This window comes from Xiphias gladius, chromosome 5 (assembly GCF_016859285.1).
Source record: "Xiphias gladius isolate SHS-SW01 ecotype Sanya breed wild chromosome 5, ASM1685928v1, whole genome shotgun sequence".
NCBI lineage: Eukaryota > Metazoa > Chordata > Actinopteri > Istiophoriformes > Xiphiidae > Xiphias > Xiphias gladius.
This window is the reverse complement of record NC_053404.1, coordinates 14550872-14569996: the sequence shown is the minus strand read 5'-3', so window position 1 is coordinate 14569996 and position 19125 is coordinate 14550872. Positions and strand designations below refer to the sequence as shown.

Genomic DNA, 19125 nt, shown 5'->3' with positions numbered 1-19125 from the left:
GCCCACCCAGATCCCGGTTCTGCTCGAGGTTTCTTCCCGTTAAAGGGCAGTTTTTCCTTGCCACTGTTGCCAAGTGGTTGCTCATGGGGGAATGTTGGGTTGCTGTAAATAATATTGTGAATAGGTACGGTCTAGGCCTGCTCTAAATAAAAAGTTCCCTGAGATAACTGCTGTTGTGATTTGGTGCTATATAAATAAAACTGACTTGACTTGATGTCAAACTGACAATATGCCTGGAAACATCTTCACATGTAATGTATTTTCTAAGACGAGGAGGAGGAGGAGGATGATCACTAAAAAACGAAATCTAGAGTAAAAAGGATTGAAAGAAGTATGCAGTTAAAATTCACATGAATGGGCTTCTGTCACCTCCTGTCCGCTTGGACAGGAAATACCTCAGGGAGGACGTTTATAGGGAAGATTAACTTGCATTTTACAGCAAGAGATAAAAGTCTGGTGGTTTCATATTTAAAAACTAACAACAGTCTGTTGCTATTCCTTGAGGTTGCTCCACCACTCTTTAAACTGATAGCACTGAGGATGCACTGGCTTTTACCTCCTTGAATTCCTACTAGGCCTACAAGTCTTCAAAGTTTGACAGCTGATAGTAGAATCGCAGTAGAACGCATGGAAGTTAAAGGTTTACAACAAGGTTACTCAAACACTAATCTACCCCAACATAAAATTGCTATGCGCATATTATAAATACAATGGCTTCCATTTAGTGATAACCATTGCTTCACTGATCTTAAAATTATATTCAGATAATCCTTTTTTTCACCTTGTCTCATTTAGATAACCATCACACTAAATTGATTCAGATAACCATCACACTAAATTGTAATTATTTGTTGTCTACAGATGAGGCTTAAAAATATCAGATCAGTTTGTGGTTTAAACATAAACCATACACTCATCAAGGGTTAGATCAAGGTCAAATTCAGATTACCAGATTAAAAAGATGCAGCAACATGTCAAGTGTGACAGTTCAACATCCACTTTTTGTCACCTGATTGTTGAGTAGTTGAGGGTCACCTTTGCATTATCCAAACAAAGTGTTAACTCCATCATTTGTATTGTATTTTGAATTTTTGGAACCCACCTCCAGAGTTGAGGTAGCGCTTGCCGCTGCGGACTGAGGGGTACTTGTCAGCTAGTCGCTTATCTGGCCATATCAGTCCGTCTGCAGCGAAAAGCACTTTGTGACTGGATTGCTGGAACTTCCTGAGAATCTCCTCTGGTCCCCCAGCAAAGATAAGATCATAGCTAAAAGGGAGGAGCAAAGATGAAATACAACAGATCATTATCTTTTCTGTTTTATTCCTTTAGGGGCAGTCTGAAGGTTTCCTTAAACAAGAATGTTTTGTCTTGCATTTGACACAAAACCTAGGCTTCTATTTGGTTAAGATAGATAGAAATCTAAATGTAAACAGTGGACATTCTTCATGAGTGAGCATTTTTATTTGCAGGCATTCCTGGATGGTACTGTAAAAAAAGGGTCCTGCTTTACCAGACATGAACACACAGACACACAAACTGTGTTGATGCATGCATGGCTGTAGAGTTGTGTGATGGACAGACGAAAAAGTAGTCAGCTGTTTACATGGGCCCTGTGGCGACTTATTTAAAAACATACATTATTCAAAGGGCAGATATTTTAGGATGTGGAAAATACTTAATGTTTCCTGTAATTTTATTACCTTAAGTTGTGAAGTCATAACAGTAAAAGAGCTGATTCATGCTAATGACACCACAGTAAATGACTATAAAATAATCTCTTCTAGAAGTGACTTTGATTCTGTATTTGTGTCTATGTACTGCAGTGAATTTGAACAATCAAAAAAAAAAACCCTATAACATATACACAGCAGTTTATGTAAGGTTTCACGGCAACAATGTTTAAAAAGTTAATTAATTATATGAAAATAAATACAATAAAGACTAACCTGGCCTGGGAATGAATTGATCTGTTTTACACTCTGTCTCTCAGTTACTGTACTGAGATACTAGATTACTTGATTTCAGTCAATAGCTGGCAGGACAGAAACAAGGGTTGTGTTTAAAGCTGTATTTAATGTCCCTCTCAAATAATGCAGTTATACATGTCCTCTAAGTAATGAGCAGAGAGGGTTTTTTAATATGGATGTATCGACTTTAACCCTTGTCGCACCCAACATGTAAAAGCAAACTCATTGCAAAGTGCCTTGCTCCGGTGAGAGGAAACCTGTTATTCAGTCATTTTTGTGTCTTTTTCTTTTCATTTTGGGAATTCAGCACATGCTCAGAAGCTCAGTAACACAGGAATTTCACTTTTGCTTACACTTCAATAAGTGAATTAAAAATAGGACAAAATGTAAGGCTGTGACTGAATCAGAGGCTGATACTATCTAAAACAGCTGAGGTTGCCCAGCTGGATTACAGATTTTAAAATACATTTTAATGGCTCAATTTCCCTGTGAAGTGTGGATGTAGTTTATTACAGTATAATCATTTCCACTAAAAGAAAAAAAAATTACATTCCAATTACCTGTTTCAAGGGCGTGACAACTTTGCACAGCAATTATGGGTAACATTATTCATAAGACATGGTACAGTAGGTATCATCATCTTCTGTTCTATTTGAGGAAATATGGCCTGCAAAGATGTTATTATTCTAAACCACTTACATTAACTCAGTGAAACTTTCCATCAGCCTTGAAAACTAATAATTCAGCTACCTGCATGTAAGAATTACTCTATAATAATGCCTTTGCATGAAAGGGTAGGGTAGGGTGGGGTGGGGTGTGTGTGTGTGTGTGTGTGTGTGTGTGTGTGTGTGTGTGTGTGTGTGTGTGTGTGTGTGTGTGTGTGTGTGTGTGTGTGTGTGTGTGTTTGTGTGTGTGTGTGTGTGTGTGTGTGTGTGTGTGTGTGTGCTGTTAGTGCTACATAAACATGCAGAAACACCTCTCACTGAGGAAGCATCGCTTTCAAAGCAACTATTACAGGCTATGATTGTGAAAATTAATTTTAATTCAAATTCATAGATCTACACAGTAATTGAACGTGTTTTGCGACCCTTTCTTGTAACTCAAATGTTATATTTCAGATCAAAGCACAATCAAAATTATGCTGAGCATCTCTAACAGAAAGAAAATGAAGCAAGAAAATAAACAAACACATTAAGCAAGAAAAGAAAAATGATAAAAATTTCATCTTTTTGTCTGTTTGTTGGCTGCAAACATATTGATTCAGACTGAGAGATTTCACTTCTCTGCAGTATTTTAGAGTACTCTTGGGAATGTCACTCTATTAGGGATGATGGTCAGTGAATATTCAAATAATCTATTTTTAGGGGATCACTGTACAAGGACTAATTTTGGCTTTGACATATATTTTTTGCTAGAAATGTTTTCACTCAGCAAAATTCTGCCTGAATCGTAATTACTAAGAAAGCCAGACTACAAAGGAAGGTAGCATTGGCGTGAAGCTACTTTGAAAATCGTAAAATCACATTGGCATGTAAAGGTAAATAAAACAAACAAACAAAAAAAAGTTAAAAAATATCTTTAGTTATCAACGTACCTATCCACAGACAGGACAACAAGATCCTCCTGGTCAACCAGAGCCTCCATGGCCTCCTTCAGTAGTCTGACTTTTTGCCCTCCACCGATAGAACGACCCACATCACCACCCTTCCATGCATCTCCCATTCCCAACACCTGAGACAGAAAACATGGTGGAAAAGTTGTGGAGCCCAGCATGAACTGGCCTGACATCAAAAATCTCCAAAAGGCAGCCTTGCAAGTGCTGTAGAAATATCCATCTTCACAAGTCTTTCAATCATTTTTTGGTCTTGATTTTTTTATTTCTCAAACCAGTTAGAAATTCTGCCAGTGGGACGAAATTTTTCTCATTTTCCCCAAAATGCAAGAATTTATCAAGACCTTTCCTAAATTAGGGCAGATTAATACAGGTCACTCCAGTAATACAAAGAAAATTACACTTGATTCAAGAAGAAAGGGTTAAAGAAACTGCTTTGGAAAATGGGTCAATAATGTTATCCAGTTAGCAAATTTTTTTCACCTTTTATCGCTGGCATGGTACATTATTCACTCTAGTGTGTAAATGCTGCCAGAATTAACATCCACGCATTCTCATTGGTTTGTAACACGACTGTGAATAAAAGGACGCACAGCTGGTGGGGAAGATGTTGATAAAAATTGGAAGCTTGGAGTTCAAGGTAGCCTCGTTCTGATAATCCACATGGAAAAGTATGGAAGAGCAAGCAGGGCACGAACTCAGGGCTCCCAGTCAAAAAAAACAATGTTTTTATTTTTGGTTTTATTTTTTTACTGCTGGTTTCAACCACAGAGGGGAATTCTGGTCTCACATTGAGGAGTGTCCATTTAAGGTTCCTTTTTTTCAGCTTGCTGCGCTTTATTATTTCCTTTAACAGGCCTAATCAATCTCGGGAACTGTTACAGAAAACATTTGGCTGCCGTGTGTGTGTGAGTGTAGCACTGTTTGCCGGGACAAACTTTCCATTTGTGGAATTCATTTTAGAATATGAGAAGACAACCTTACCTTCACAGTGTAGTTGAAATAGTTTGCTGACTGCATAAAGCGGAGGAAGCCATCTGTTTCCTCCGTTGCAACAGTTACGACCAGCAATTTTTCTGAAAAAGAAAGAAGAGCAATTTTCCACAGCTGCAGCAAAAAATGTGACCTTTTTAGTTGTGAATTTAGAGCTATATACATATATGTTTATAATTGTTTTACGTTATTTAGATTCCCACTTCATACGTTCCTTGTCAACCTCAGACCTATTTCAACAAACGGGTACAAATTTTGTTAAGCAGTCTAAACCCACTTTTCAAATTGGGAACATATACTGTAGCTTAAATTTGACTCATAAACAGAAGTATATTTTTGAACATGGACTGAATAATTTCTTTCTTCTTGGGTTAAAGGAACTCCGACAAACCTCCCAGACATTTCCAGCGATCATGAGTGCTGAAGTCTGAGGTTTGAGGACAAGTTAGACCAAATACAAATTAGCACTGTAGCCTCATGTGAAGCTAGACAGGCAGACTAAACCCACTGAGCTAGTTTTTAGTTATTCTATTGTGTTTGGTAAAACCCAGTGGAGATACCTTTGAGCAGAAAGGCTGCAATCTGTTATTGTGAGCCGAGTCAGCCTCTGGATCTGGTTCATCAAACTCTATAATTTCAATGAAGGTGGAGTTCTAATTCATCCCAAATGATCATTTCAAAGTGTGCAAAATGTTCTCAACTAGTGTTCAGACACCCCAAGAATAAAGCAAATGACACTTTAATATGGTTTTATATGAATACTTGACAACTACTCCTGCTTTTCATGTTTAGAGAACCAATCTGCCTTATATTTAATATACAGCAGTATGTTCCACTAAAGCCTTGTCAATTATTTACAATCCTACATCAGCAAGTGGGATGGAAGTATGAAAGAGTACATATCAGGGCTGTAAAAAAGGCCTTGAGAAGACCTTCAAAATGCACTCTGCCCCCAGAAGACGGCTAAAGAGCTAACATTACACCTTTGGAATAAAAAGATGAACAGGTCTTCACTATTTAATTTTATGGTGTTCGTAATTAGCCTGGAGTGTATTGATTATTTGTCTTGTTGACTGCACAGCAAATCTCACCATCCACATAAAGAGTCAAGCTATAATGAATTACATTTAAAATTTAGTAGATGTGTTGATGTTACATTTTCAAGTGGTATAACCCACCTCACTCCCACAGGACAAATAAAGCCTCTATGGCTGCCGTGGAAGGGAGAGTTATGATGCTGGGAGGAGAATAAATATGTTGAAATAGTATTTGAATAAAGACCATTTTAATAAAAAATGATTTGTATGATATAGACTGTCTGTGGATGTAAAAACGTTGGATGTAAATAAATTGAGTTTCCTGATTTGGGCTATATTTGTACCTTATTTTCACAAAGAAGTAAACTAAAAAAAAGCCTGAGGCTACACAAGAGCCTAGGTCCTATTCTAAAGCATTTTTTTTTTTAGTTAAACCAAAATCAAATTACCCACTTCCCACCCACTCATCCACACTAAAGTACATTACAAAAGTACAAGCAGCCTCCTTACAGCTCTTTTCCATCTTTTCCCGTCATTGTGACTTAACCATTCTCTCATCGGAGTCTAGCCTGTGGCTCTGTCATTCCAGTATTCCTATGACACAGAAGTTCTGTTAAAGGTTTCAAATAGATCCCTGTCTGCCTCTAACCTAACAGCATCAGATGGTACATAGCAAAGAACTGGGAAAATTGAAAACACTGAGTTTCAAGGGAAGGGACGCCTATTCTGAACCAAAGGTGTGTCCCTGTTCTTGTTCTTTGCTTCAAGGTAATAGATGATGGCACATAAAGCAGGGAGGAGATGGTGTCTCCTACATATGGGAGACACATTTTCAAGTCAGCTCTGTAAAACAGGTGATTTTAATGGTTATAGGACAGCTTCACATGATTCCTGTTTCACTACAACAGACAGTGACAAAGATGAACCCCATGTCATGCAATTAGGTATGCAGAATGCAACACATGCATGCTTGAAGACCAGTTCTTCTTGCAAAAAGATGTACTTTTAATTAGACTAGTGACTTTTTTTCCCTGCTGTGTGAATGTGGGAATAAATATAGGATAAACAGTCCACAATTTTCGACAGTCTCTCATGGAAAGTATACTAGTGTCTTCAGTATACACTGTTGGGATTTCTTGGCATTATTTTTAAACCTCCTCGAAAATTCTGCATTACATAATGCTGTGATCACAGCCAGGACATATGTTTTGTATTTCTCTGCAGTGAACTCAATTCATTTTTCTGTTCCCATAAAATGATGATTTCATGACCAACAGCATTGCAAATGGTGAGCTGCATGTTGGTATCCAAGCTCTTTTCAATTAGTATGACTTACCTATTTCATTTTTATGAACAATAAACTATTAAGAGCTATGCTTTTGCCTTTGCTTTAGTCCACATATTGAAATAAAAACACTGACTTGCCTGTGATGACAGAGAGCTGTTTCCTGTCCGGGAGAAAGAGACTGACAGCTAACATCTATTACCCCTCTTGACCTTGCCATGACCTTATAGAACCACACAATTTCCTCCTGTTGTAAACATGCAGGCCACATGAGTGCATCCTAACAAGCAACTCCCAGTTAAGTACAGCCTGGGGATACAAACCTTAGATTTAAAAGAGAGGAGACGGGTACTTTTATTTCTTGCATTACAAGTGTTATTTGAACACTTCAGTAAATCTCTTTTATGGTTGTTCCATACACAATGCCTGGTGGAAAAAATATCCCTTAGAATTCACAGTAGCCTCATGTGAACTATGGCTGGAAACCTTGCCTGGATACCATGACATTGTCACCAAATAAATACAGTGCCTGAGGAAGAATTATGATCTTCCAATTCAATGCCAAGCCAAGGCAATTTTACCTCTCTCTTTATCTCTCTTTAAATTTAAAATTTGTTGTTTACTTTTCCAAAACAAACAAACAACCAACTCACCATAGCTAAAAGTAACCCAAGTATTTTTGACCATCCTTTTGTACAACTCAAAAAAATATGTAAAGAGATCACTCTTTCAGATTCTGCATGAAACTTGATTAGAAGATTGATCATAAAATGTAATATAACAGAAGGGGATGAAGGGTCCAAAATTTTGGGCATTTTTGGCGTCTTGGGCGGATTGGTCTCCTGATCACGTAAGTTAATATTTCCCCATATATAGAAAACATTTCATAATGTGCGTCTTTGAGGTCAGGCATTGATCCCAAACTATGTGTATATGTTTGCTTCCACTGTGGTCCATTATTCACAAGCATAGTAGTAGTATGAAGCATATACTATGAGCTATTCTATGTTACAATGGACTATGTGCACCCCTTATTATTTCAATGCACTTTTAATAAATAAATAAGTACTTAAAATACTAAATTACTAAATAAAGTCTCAATTGAACAATATGGGGGTTACTACTGTCACTGATTTTTGAGATGCATATTCAAAATAATACCAGAACAGGCTCATATAATTTACAGAATGTTGCCTATCTGGACCCAGACTGAGTGCAGCACTATTCTTGGTATTTCCTACTTGGTTCAACAGTTTCCGTCCAACAACACACCCATTGGACTGAGCCAGGGTGTTAATGGAAGATACATACTGCTTCATCATTCAAAGTAGCCCTTGGGCGGAGAAAACAATAACTGTTGGAGGACAACAGAACTAAAAATCTACCTTTCTGTATAACCACAAAATGAATCCTGGGTCAACTGTCCAGTACTTTGATGTGTTAATTTATGTAAACACTCTAATTGAACCAATATTTAAGCATAGCTGAGAGACAGGTGGCAATACTTAAAAGGAGAAGTTTTCAGACAGCTGCGATTTTGGAGGATGAGTGTCAGTGTAGTCAGACTAAATACAGCATGTTCTCTTATCATTACTGTATGAACAGCCCACAGGAAGAGAGGAATGTAGCTCATACAGTGCTGCCATTACTCTCCTCCAAGAATGGGCAAGGACACCAAGTGTTTTTTCCCTCTCACTCTTTCTCTGTACCACATGGGGCTCAGCCGTCTAGGTAAACTTTCACACTTTGATGAGCAAAAGTTCTGACTCACTGGCTGGGGCTAAACTTAAGTACGCATTTCTTGCAGAATGGAAAAGACGTATCATGGGAAAGTGCCTGGCCTTGAACATAAGGATAACAGGATCTTTCCTTTCTGACGAGACAGTCCTGGTCCATGAACACAACCCCCTGTTCTATTTTGGTCATCCAAGTTAATAAACAGTATTTACGTGAAACTTCCCAAAAATTCTCTAGAAACTGTCAGGCCAAAGATTAAATTATTGGCCGAAATACAGTATCTTTGCCCTATATTTATTTGACTGAGCCTGCCTTTAATCTTAAAGTAAATCAAGAAACAATGAGTTGGGAGATGGAAAAAGACATGCTTACAATCACATTTAACCTCATTCAGACTTTCATGCAAAGACTGCACATTGTGATATTTAATTTTGCTTTTTTTTTTTTTTTTTTTTTTTTAGTGCAACCTGATGTGCCATTCCTGAACCTGGAGATTCGCTTGAGGATTAGCTCCTGAAAAGCCAGCACTCAATGTATGAAATGTAAATTTTACTTTAACTCATAAGTCTTTCTGTGTGTTACTTTCCTGTATTTAAAGTAATTATGGGAGACATCAATATTAGAGTACATAGTGAGAGTTAAGAACTTTTAAAAATGTGCTGAGTTTAACAGACTCTAGGGCATCTATTTTTCATGGATGGGCCCTGGCTTTGAGCTGTACCAAAATTTCGACAGTGATTCACACTGCCAGGTTACACAGCTGAAAACTCTCCTTGTATTGCTCAAGGAAACATAAAACAACTTTCTCTAAAATGTTGTGGAAAGATTTTGAGCCAGGTTGCTTAAGAAGAAATTTATTGCATTGGAAGAGTATTGTGTTGGTATGTAATGCAGGGCAGGCTAAAGCATGTTTTTTGCTAAGTTACCAGGGTCCAAACAAGTTGTCTTAGCTTGGCCACCTAAGTTACCAATAGGAATGGAAGCAGCCTTGTCACCCAGGTCCCAAATAAATGATGGGCAATACCTAAGCAGTAACCTAATCTATTTATTTATTTATTTTTGGTGAGTCAGTGGCAGCAGAAACAGGCTGTGAACACGACACTGACATACTCTCATCTCAATTTGTCTGCTGTTTGGTGCTGAGCAAGTATTGTACAGTGGATTTTCTGCAGCTAAAAATATCATGATGAGAAGAGTAAGGGTGAGCCAAACAGTGTGGTTGTGGGCCCAACAATGAGCTGAAACCCATTGTAAAGCTTTGTAAAGCCGTGGGGAGCTGCAGATTCAGGTGATAATTTTCTGTGGATTCATCCCTACGAGAGACCCCTTTCACATTGTTTTCACATGGTCATTTGATATACTGTCATTATAAAAATATTGCTTATAGTTGCTTTGCGGTCTAAAGATCAGGTTATGATAGAGAAGAACTAGTACAGTGTGTTTATAAATGTGTTTATACCTGTTCCGAATGCCCACAGGCGAAGCAGGGTGAAAAGCTGGCTGCCATACAGGAGGTTGATATTGTTTAAATATGGGGATAACAGCGCACGCGTTCAGGCTTTCTCTCCTGGAAAACATTCATAGTGCTGCACTCGGCTGTATACATGAAAAGTGACAGGAAAAAAGAGACACGGAGAGAGAAGTCCAAACCCTGGCTTCATTGTCACTTCTGCACAGCTAGCTAATCACTGCATGAAGTGGGTTAACATTGTTGGATTCGAAAGCAAAACAACTGTATACTGTGTGTGCTTGAACGCATCTGTATACTGTGTGTGTGTGTGTGTGTGTGTGTGTGTGTGTGTGTGTGTGTGTGTGTGTGTGTGTGTGTGTGTATTTAACCTTCTTATATACATTCAGTCCCATGCACAATCTCTTATTACACCAATACATTTCTTTAACTGTTCAGTCCTCACATATGTAACCGCCATTCCTTCATTTTCTCAGCCCTCAGCTAAACATAAATGCATGCTACCCAACCTACAGTAACTTTTAAAGGTTTTCCAGCTTTAGAATGGATTAGAATTTTAATGTAACCACAAGCAACTTCAGTATAGAAGTAACACGTTTGATATCTAAAAGCCAGAAGCCCCCAGACATTCAGGCATTCCTTTTCACCTACAATAACAAATACCACTGACACTAGCTAGGTCAGTACCCCATGTGCTTGTAATTAGCCTAAATATCCAGATTTGAGAGATGGATACACAAAGGACTAGAAAACCCAGTTGCTCACAGAGTGGTTAGTTGGACATTATTTTAGCTGCCCGCATCTAAAATACAGTTTATTTTCTAGTGATGTTTCAAAGTCACCATAATTGATAAAACGTACCATTTCCATAGTACAAGAGCCGTGTAGTGCATCCGCAAAAAAAGGCGGTTTTCAATTACTTATGTCGAACCACAGGCACTTCAGCCTTAGGATGTGGCATGATGTCACTGGCATCGGGTCAGGAAAAAAAATTGTAGTCTAGTCACATGCCATTGTGAATCAAGAATAGCTTATTTACTTTACCCTTAAAAAACAACTATAATAATAGAAAAAATTTCGTCTGGTGGTCGCGGTCCAATGTTACTGTAGAGCTTCAAATCATTCATTGTTGACCGGAGGACACATCTAGTTTAATTCAACATAATGTATCTAGAGGTTAACAGTTTAATTTTCAACAGTGTTTTTTAATTTATTTTTGTCCTGAGGGGAAGGAAGACACAATTATATGATATAAGCTGTTATATTTTGATATTTGCTGCAAAGGTGATATGAGCCAAGCATTTTTATGTACAACCACATGCTGCTACCTTCAAACAGCACCTATTTCTCTACCTGGAAAGTGAATTGAAACTGCTTTTTAAAGATAAGCAGAGACCTCCCTAAGTGCATTGTTGGCATCTGCTTGTTCTTCTCAACTAGCTCAATAGTTTCAGCCGGCTTCATTGATTACAAAAAAAAAACTGAAATCATTAAAAAAAAAAAAACAAAAAAAAAAATTTTTTTTTTTCTTTTTTCTACTTTTTTTTATTTTTTTCAATTTCATTACAATCAATAAAAAAAAAATAACCAAAATTTTTTTTCATAAGTAAATTTTTCTCTCCAGTTTGAGTGTAATATCGTTGTGACTTGACAAGAGCGAATTTCACGGGAAAAAGTTACAAGTTTAGTCTTGCCCACTTCTAACAGTTGTACGCAGAATTTATAAATATATATATTTATTTATTTATTTTTACTATGATGGTCTCCTTTTTCTGAAGCCATTCCTCTCCTTTCAAAAACGATAACCACATTGGTATGTTACAGTAAATGTTTCAGCCTTAATATGTTTAACACATTTGCTTTAAATCAATAGCAGTTATAAAGTTGTACGAGTTTGAAGAATACAAGGAATTTGGAATAGTCCACCCTGACAGCTGCATGAATACAAGAATCAGCCAAAATAGCTTTGCTAAAGATCAACAGCTGCTCAATTCCCACCTTCAGACAGTCATTATTTAAACGACATGGTAGGCAGAATTATGGACTATTTGTACTATTAGGATAATCCTGGCAACACTGCTGTTTTCAGTGCTGCCTAAGACAAAGACTTTGCATCGTGGGAACTCTCTGTTGGATATCCTACTGTTCTATTTTGTTTGATAGTTGGCAGAAAATACCTCAAACTCAGCTATGAAAAAAGAGAGTAAGAAAGCAGACAACACAACTTGGTCTGTCTGAAATGAAGGCACGGAACCAACCTTGTGGTGATACAGTGACAATGTTCTAAGACGTGATTACAGGCTTAGTCTGCCAACAGGGTTTGTTAGTTTGTTGGACTGGAATTACAGGCAATAGAGAGTGCTATTATACAGTATATAAGGCATGGACAACCTTAGGTGGAGTTTCCTTTCCTTCTCTATGAAATGCTGCCTGTTGACACGTCAGTGATGTCTGGTAAAGGTCTAATCTAAAGACGCCATATCCACGGATCAGTGGAGCAGACCAGATCATACTGAGTAATGGTGTTTGTCCCAGCCTCCCATAAACATTCACTAAGAAATATGTCTTACTAACTGTCAGGAATACAAAAGTTGTTACGTAAATAACGTTAACAAATTATAACTAAAATCTAAATGTTGCTGATGTAAAACAGCAGTGGACCCCTTTGAGATCCTCTTTAGATCACCTAAGCTTTTACAATTTTCATATAGTGGCATCTTCATGTTCAAACTTCAAAGCTTACCTAGCAGTTGGGCTAAGGACATTTTAAACGCTGGAGAAACCTTGTTTTAGTATGCCTGACAGAGGTTAATAGCGGGAGTGGGTTTTTTAAAATTTTTTTACCCTTGTCCATTTTACTTAATGGGACAGCAATATCGTAAAATGACTCTGAAAGTAACTCAAATGATAGAATCAAATTCATGAGTCATGACCAGAGATATGCAGTCGTTAGACTCAATCCCCAAGAACTACCTGTTAAATCCAATATATACTCTGTCAGAAGTGTTGTTCACACAGTCCGTCAGAAATCAGTGAAAGGCTCCTTTCAGATGGCTGGACAGTGGGGGCCTATGCCACCCAATTTTTGTAACTATCCAAAACCGACAGACCAACAGCCACGTCCGCTGTTCACAGTGACTGGGCAGGTGTGCATAGGTGAGAAATGGGCAGAGCTGTGCATTCGTACTGTCCCTTCTCACTGCTGAGTCACACCTTTCACGCCCCTACATCTCTATTTACAAAGCTGGCAATAAACACAAATAAGGGAATATGAATACCTGTATTACATGTCATGTAAAATTTCTCTGTAGCCTTTTTATTGGTGCCTTACTAACCACCGTTTCTGCTTTGTAATACCCCACCACTATAACGACCAGGATCTTACCGCGCCTAAAAGGACAGTCAGTCTAAAACACTGGGAACAACAACTTTTTTGACATGGTGGATGACATGTCATCTGCCATTGTTCTTAAGAAACCTTAGAAGCCTTAGCCCAGCTAGCCCAAGACTCAATGTGATCCAGAAAGTTATTTGCTTCTCTTTTCACAACAATGCTCTGCATTTATCTTACTTTCTCTGGAAAAGAAATGAAAAAAGCGGGGAAATGACTCATTGAGTTAATATTCCACAACGTTAACACATCATATAATAAGTTTTGTGCATGAGTGTTTCTGATGTTATGACTTAGCTAGGCCTCCAAATGGCTGATATCTAATGGACTAAAATGTTTTATCATTATATCCCAGTCAAAAACATATGGCTTCTACTTAGATTAGAACAATGAGAGAAAAAAAAGAACTTCTGCACTGGATATCAACCTTTGGCATATAATGTGTAATGCCTCGTGCAATGTGTTTTGGGCCTCAGTCTTGTCTATTTGGCTAGTGTTTCAAAAAAGGTGTTTCCTCTTGTGATTTTCATTCAGCTATTGTGGCACGAAGGTACAATGTAAAAATAAGGTTTTGTATTTGCTGTCTGTCATGTGTTTAGACCATAGTTTTGCATCATAACATGCCGTATCACTGTTCCCTGATGATATGATCCTTCCGAGTTGTTGGAGGGATTTCACAAGAAAACATTTGAACCCTTGTAAAAGTTAAAGTAGCTGCGGTGCGTGTGGAAGACACCCAGTTAGTCCAGACTAGAGGACAATAGCCTGTGGAGAGTGAAGGCCGCTGTTATGCCCTGATAGTGTACCACCTCCTTGAGCAAAATGCATTGGTAGAAAAGAACCAGATTTCCATACTTAACTGGAACATAAGGCCCACAGTAGTTGTGACACCAGCACTGCCATAAAAACCATATGCATCTACTTATGTTGTTGTCTGTAGGTTTTACAAGATGCCCTGTGACTGTGACAAAGGCTGTGCTTAACTAAAATGATTTTTCAGGTAATTTAGAGCAATTCAGCCACTGCAACACGTTAACAGGGGAGGGATTTTTAAACAAGTCAATAAAATTGCCACACGTCGGGGGGGCAGGCCCAGTTTGGGGAGCATAAACCTATACATGTAGAGTATATGGCCTTGGCTGTCTCAACAGCTGAGCATTCAATCCTAAGAGCATGTTAAGCTTGGCTCTGCTCCATGAACCTTCAATTATAACAGGTTTACAACTGCCTCCCTGTTTCACACATAATTGCTTGTTTTCTGATGTTAGTAAATCATGGCTAATAACTTTATGATTGTTCTGGTTTACTTTTATGTATAAATACCAAACAAGGGGAAACAAGTGAAACCATCAATGACTCGCCTGCAATTGGCTAGTTATTTCTAAAGTGCTGACATCTGTAAATAAAAATCCGGGGGCTGCGCGCAGCCAAACAGCCTGAAATAAAAACAGGATCGTGAGAAACCGCAAACGGTTCTTTTGTGTTAAGAACTATCGTGCAATTTTACGGTCCGACGTATGTCGCACCACTTGCACCACCTCCTGTACAGTAACATCATGTAGCCGGGGAATGACATCTTCGAAAACTTCATCCCCAGTTTTGCACAGTTGGCGCGGCAGCTCGCAAATGCAGCCGGAACAACGCCAGGCTTAACAGTTTCGATCAAACATGGGAAAGCACTGAAGTGCGATGCAGCCTCGTGGATTAGAGTTCGGTGCGACCCACCGACAGGAGGGAGAAAAAGTTCGGTCTTTGCTTACCTTTAGGAATAGGCGCAGGAGCCTGAGGTGTATCAGTAGAGTAGACAGAATTTGCAAACTTCACCCAGCATGAAAACACGAAACAAAAGATGAGGTACTCCATTGCTGTTATGGCGCGTGTTCCCGGACAGAGCGCTGGGCGACCAACTGACCCACAGCAGCGGTCAGGAACAACCCTGATGTACGCTCTCGCGATAATGAAATAATAAAGGGGGAAAAAAAAAAATCCTCTGATGAAGATTACGTTTTCTGGACAAGCAGTTGTTGAGACGGCTCTTTCTGTTCCAGGGAAGGGTAGTATAAGTACTGCAATTCTGGGAAATTAGAGAGCAACAGGCGCGTTTCCTTAACTGCTACTGCAGCCACTTGCGCTCCCGGTGAATCCACGGCCCATGCAGAAAGAGACGGTTCAGCAGGAGAGATAACGGTATTCACCCTGACATAGGGACGTCCTGCGCCAAAGTGTGACTAAGCGCAGCTGTATTTGAACCCCCGCACCTCCTGGCTGTTAAATATCCCTCCCCTGGTCCACTCCCCCCGAGCACCCAGCGCCTGTCGGACCAACGCTACAGTACACCCTGCTCAGAAGAGACGTTTTCGGGCTCCTTCATGTAATCCGTGGAATAAAACTACAAAATCACACCTTAAAACTGTAATGTTCAACTCATAAGGCTCTATTCAGCGTTTACTCTGTTTTATTCATTATTTTCCCCTTTGTTCAGATCACTTACAGTAGTCCACGTGTCACTTTTTTAACACTTTATGTGGGGCAATCCAGCATGACTATGCCTCCATATCAGCAGTGAAAAAGTATTCAGAACCCTTCCTTAACTTACTACTTACTTTATTACTACTGTATGAAAATGTATGATACAGAACATTTGGAATTTCAGCCAAATGATATATTTCTTATAAGACAGGGAAATAACCATCTTGTCCCTAACCACTGGCCAACCTAAGGTTTTATTTATTATGATGATGATAACTCTTCTGTTACAGTTCAGGGTCTTCATTCCACACGAAAGACTACACTACCAGGCAGTAATCCAAATGAGTAAGAACTAATGAGGGAAAAACTTGAGAAAACCTCAACAGACGATTACTTTTATACGCCAGTTATTTTCTCTGTTAATTGTTTGGTCTTCTAAAATGTCAGAAGATAGTGCAAAAAGCGTTAATTTCGCAATTTCCCAGAACCCAAGGTCGTCACATTGCTTTTTTTGTCTGACCAAAGCCCACAAGTATTTAGTTCACTGTTAGAAATGACTGGAGAAATAATAATTAAAAAAAACATATGCAGTATGAAAATGTAGAAAAAAAAATTTGGTGCATTTTTGCTTGAAGAATAACTTAAATGATAAATTAAGTATCAAATTTTCTGTCGATTGATTAACCAACTAATAGATTCAGCTCTACTTTCAACCACAGTAGAGTAGATGACCTCCTCTAGCCAATGACAGTCTATGAAACAGTCAAGTTGCAGATGTTAGAGCTACTCCTGCTCCCCTACAGCAGTGTTCACATATACAAGGGAGAAATGATGAGGAAAGCAGAAACCAGACATTAAATCCAGCTGCCATTTACCGTAAAAATTGTATCTGTATTTCCCAATGTCTCAGCTGACCTGGAAACTAATGCTTTGTCTCATTTGTGTCTCTTATTCCTTATTAGGAGTAAGAGGCATGCTTCTTGGCTCAAACCATTCCTACTGGCAAATACATTGCATGGCGTTAGTGATGACTGCCAGTGCCCAGCTCGTTGTACTCAATGACATCACTACATTCATGGTTTTGAATGCAGAGGGAGTGGAAGCACAACTTTTTTATGCGATAAATTGCTTCTCTCCAGTGGGGCCCTGATAAACCTCGAAAATGTAGAGCCATGCCAAAAAACTCAACATGGAGTATTTGACTTGTACTTCAGCCATTCTTTTTACAGTAATTCAGCATGCAACTGACACTAAATGAGCCCTGGCCAGACACGTTTATGAAAATGAGTGTGTCATGAGAAAATTACCACTTTCAATCTATCTGTCTAACTGTCTCTCAAATGTAAACATATTCAACCAAAAAATTAAATCCTCCCTACTGTGAAACTCGGACAAACACAAATAAAGTTAAAACAAATTTGGCTTAGCAGATTTACAAAGGTGTCAGTCCTATTATTTGCTATTAAAATGAGCTGTACAGACTGTGTTATTTAACGGCTAAGTGACGAATGTCTAACAGAGATGTGTGCCCTGTGGGCTGGTTACAGAACTCTCTACAGCTGGAAAATAAGAGTGTTTGTGGTACAGAACCTCATGCTGCATTTTGGCAGCATGTGATAGGGGATTTGCTATGTCTTGCTTCATTCACTGGCTCAAGTCTTAACACCCACCAGACGTTTTGAAACGCTACTGAAATGTCCTATGGATTTGATTACATCCTGACAAAATGTCCAGAAGTTATATGAGTGGTTTACTATCCCGTCAGATTCCTATTCTGGGAGATGTGATATAACGTAGAGTAACGTCTATAAGAATCATGAGGCCATCCAGTTTAGTCTTACATCTTTCTATGTCCAGATTTGCAGAAATCTGACACGTTTTAAGTGCATGCAGTGTTGGCAGTGGCACTGAAGGCAAGTTTAAACTAAGGAAACGTGGTGTGGGTGAAAATTACATTTAATTACACAAAAATTGTCAGGTACAGCGTACAGAAGCTTGGAGACTGCTGCAGTAAGTGTGGTGAGGACAGAGTAGAAAGCCAGGAGCTCATCAGGACAACCAGGCACACCTCTACATAATTATCCCCATTCTATATCTGCTTGGTATCAGTGGATGCTAGCAGACTTTGGACTGAAGCATACAGCTAAATACGGCTGTTTATCAACCTAAAAAGAGGGAACTGACTATCGGGAACCTTCCTACAGTGCAGGTGGTGTGTTTTTAAGCCTACTTTTAAATTTTGGCTCATTTCAGTGCCAAATAAAACACACAAGCCACCAGACTCCACTGTCCTTAGCATTAGTAAAAGACTAAACTGTGTTGCAGCTTCCTGAGGAGCTCATCTATTTTCAGCACTGTTGTGGAGACAGTTGGTTTACAGGCGCTTTTTAAATTTAATTAAACTGAAAGAAGAAACATAGGATTCATTAGGGAGACTCCAAAGGTGATGCCCAATATTAAACATAACAATAATAATTCCTCTGAGGAAAAATGACTAGATGGAAAAGGGACAAAGCTGAAATTGTTCCTCCATTCATCCACAGATTTTTAAAAAAATTTTTTATTTTATTTTTATTTTTTTGACTGACATCATTATTTTTGGCTATATCATCTAAAAAACAATGTGTTTTCCCCTTCATTTATGTCATTGCACTGCTTTAGGCAATATCTAAATCAAAATCACAGAACTGTCAGTGGTTCGGCCACACCTTGGATTTCTTTATACCCTATTTTTGACATAACCCTCTTTTGGTGGTACAGCTGGATGGTTTTGCATTTGCACTGGTGAGTCACATACCCTGGACACATGGTCCCCTAAACCTTACTTGAGAACCCACAATTGCACCATTATTGTAAAAGAATGGGTCTTATTTTTATCCCAAATGCTTTGATCACTCCACAGAAAGTTTAATTACTAGTACAGATCAATGGAAAGAGCAGCACTCCTCTCCTTTACCCAGGTCATCTTTTTGAGAACTCATCACTACGTCATCCCTGGCTCATTTCTGTCCACGTTGGTTTCACTTATGAGGCAACAGGGCATTCATTGGCTCATGGTGTGGTCTAGGGGATTGCTGAGAAGCTGCATATGAAGGGTTTTCATCAAGACTGCATTTAATCTAAGACCAAAGAACTTTAACAAGCACAGCAGGTAAATTGTTAATGT

The 19125-nt window shown here is 38.7% G+C and overlaps 1 protein-coding gene across 2 annotated transcripts in view; it reads right to left on the bottom strand.

Annotated features, from left to right (window-relative positions):
* Positions 1 to 15572, bottom strand: part of plod2 (procollagen-lysine, 2-oxoglutarate 5-dioxygenase 2) — a 30416-nt gene extending 14844 nt beyond the window's left edge. The window contains exons 1-4 of one of the 2 annotated variants that reach the window (XM_040126518.1): positions 15251 to 15572; positions 4564 to 4655; positions 3562 to 3698; positions 1103 to 1266 (exon numbers count right to left, since the gene is read on the bottom strand). In XM_040126518.1, coding sequence (XP_039982452.1) covers positions 1103 to 1266; positions 3562 to 3698; positions 4564 to 4655; positions 15251 to 15353 — 496 coding nt within the window. In that variant the 5' untranslated portion in view covers positions 15354 to 15572. The remainder of the gene's footprint in view (positions 1 to 1102; positions 1267 to 3561; positions 3699 to 4563; positions 4656 to 15250) is intronic. The other variant, XM_040126517.1, reaches the window with a different exon arrangement.
* Between the last annotated feature and the right edge of the window lie 3553 nt (positions 15573 to 19125).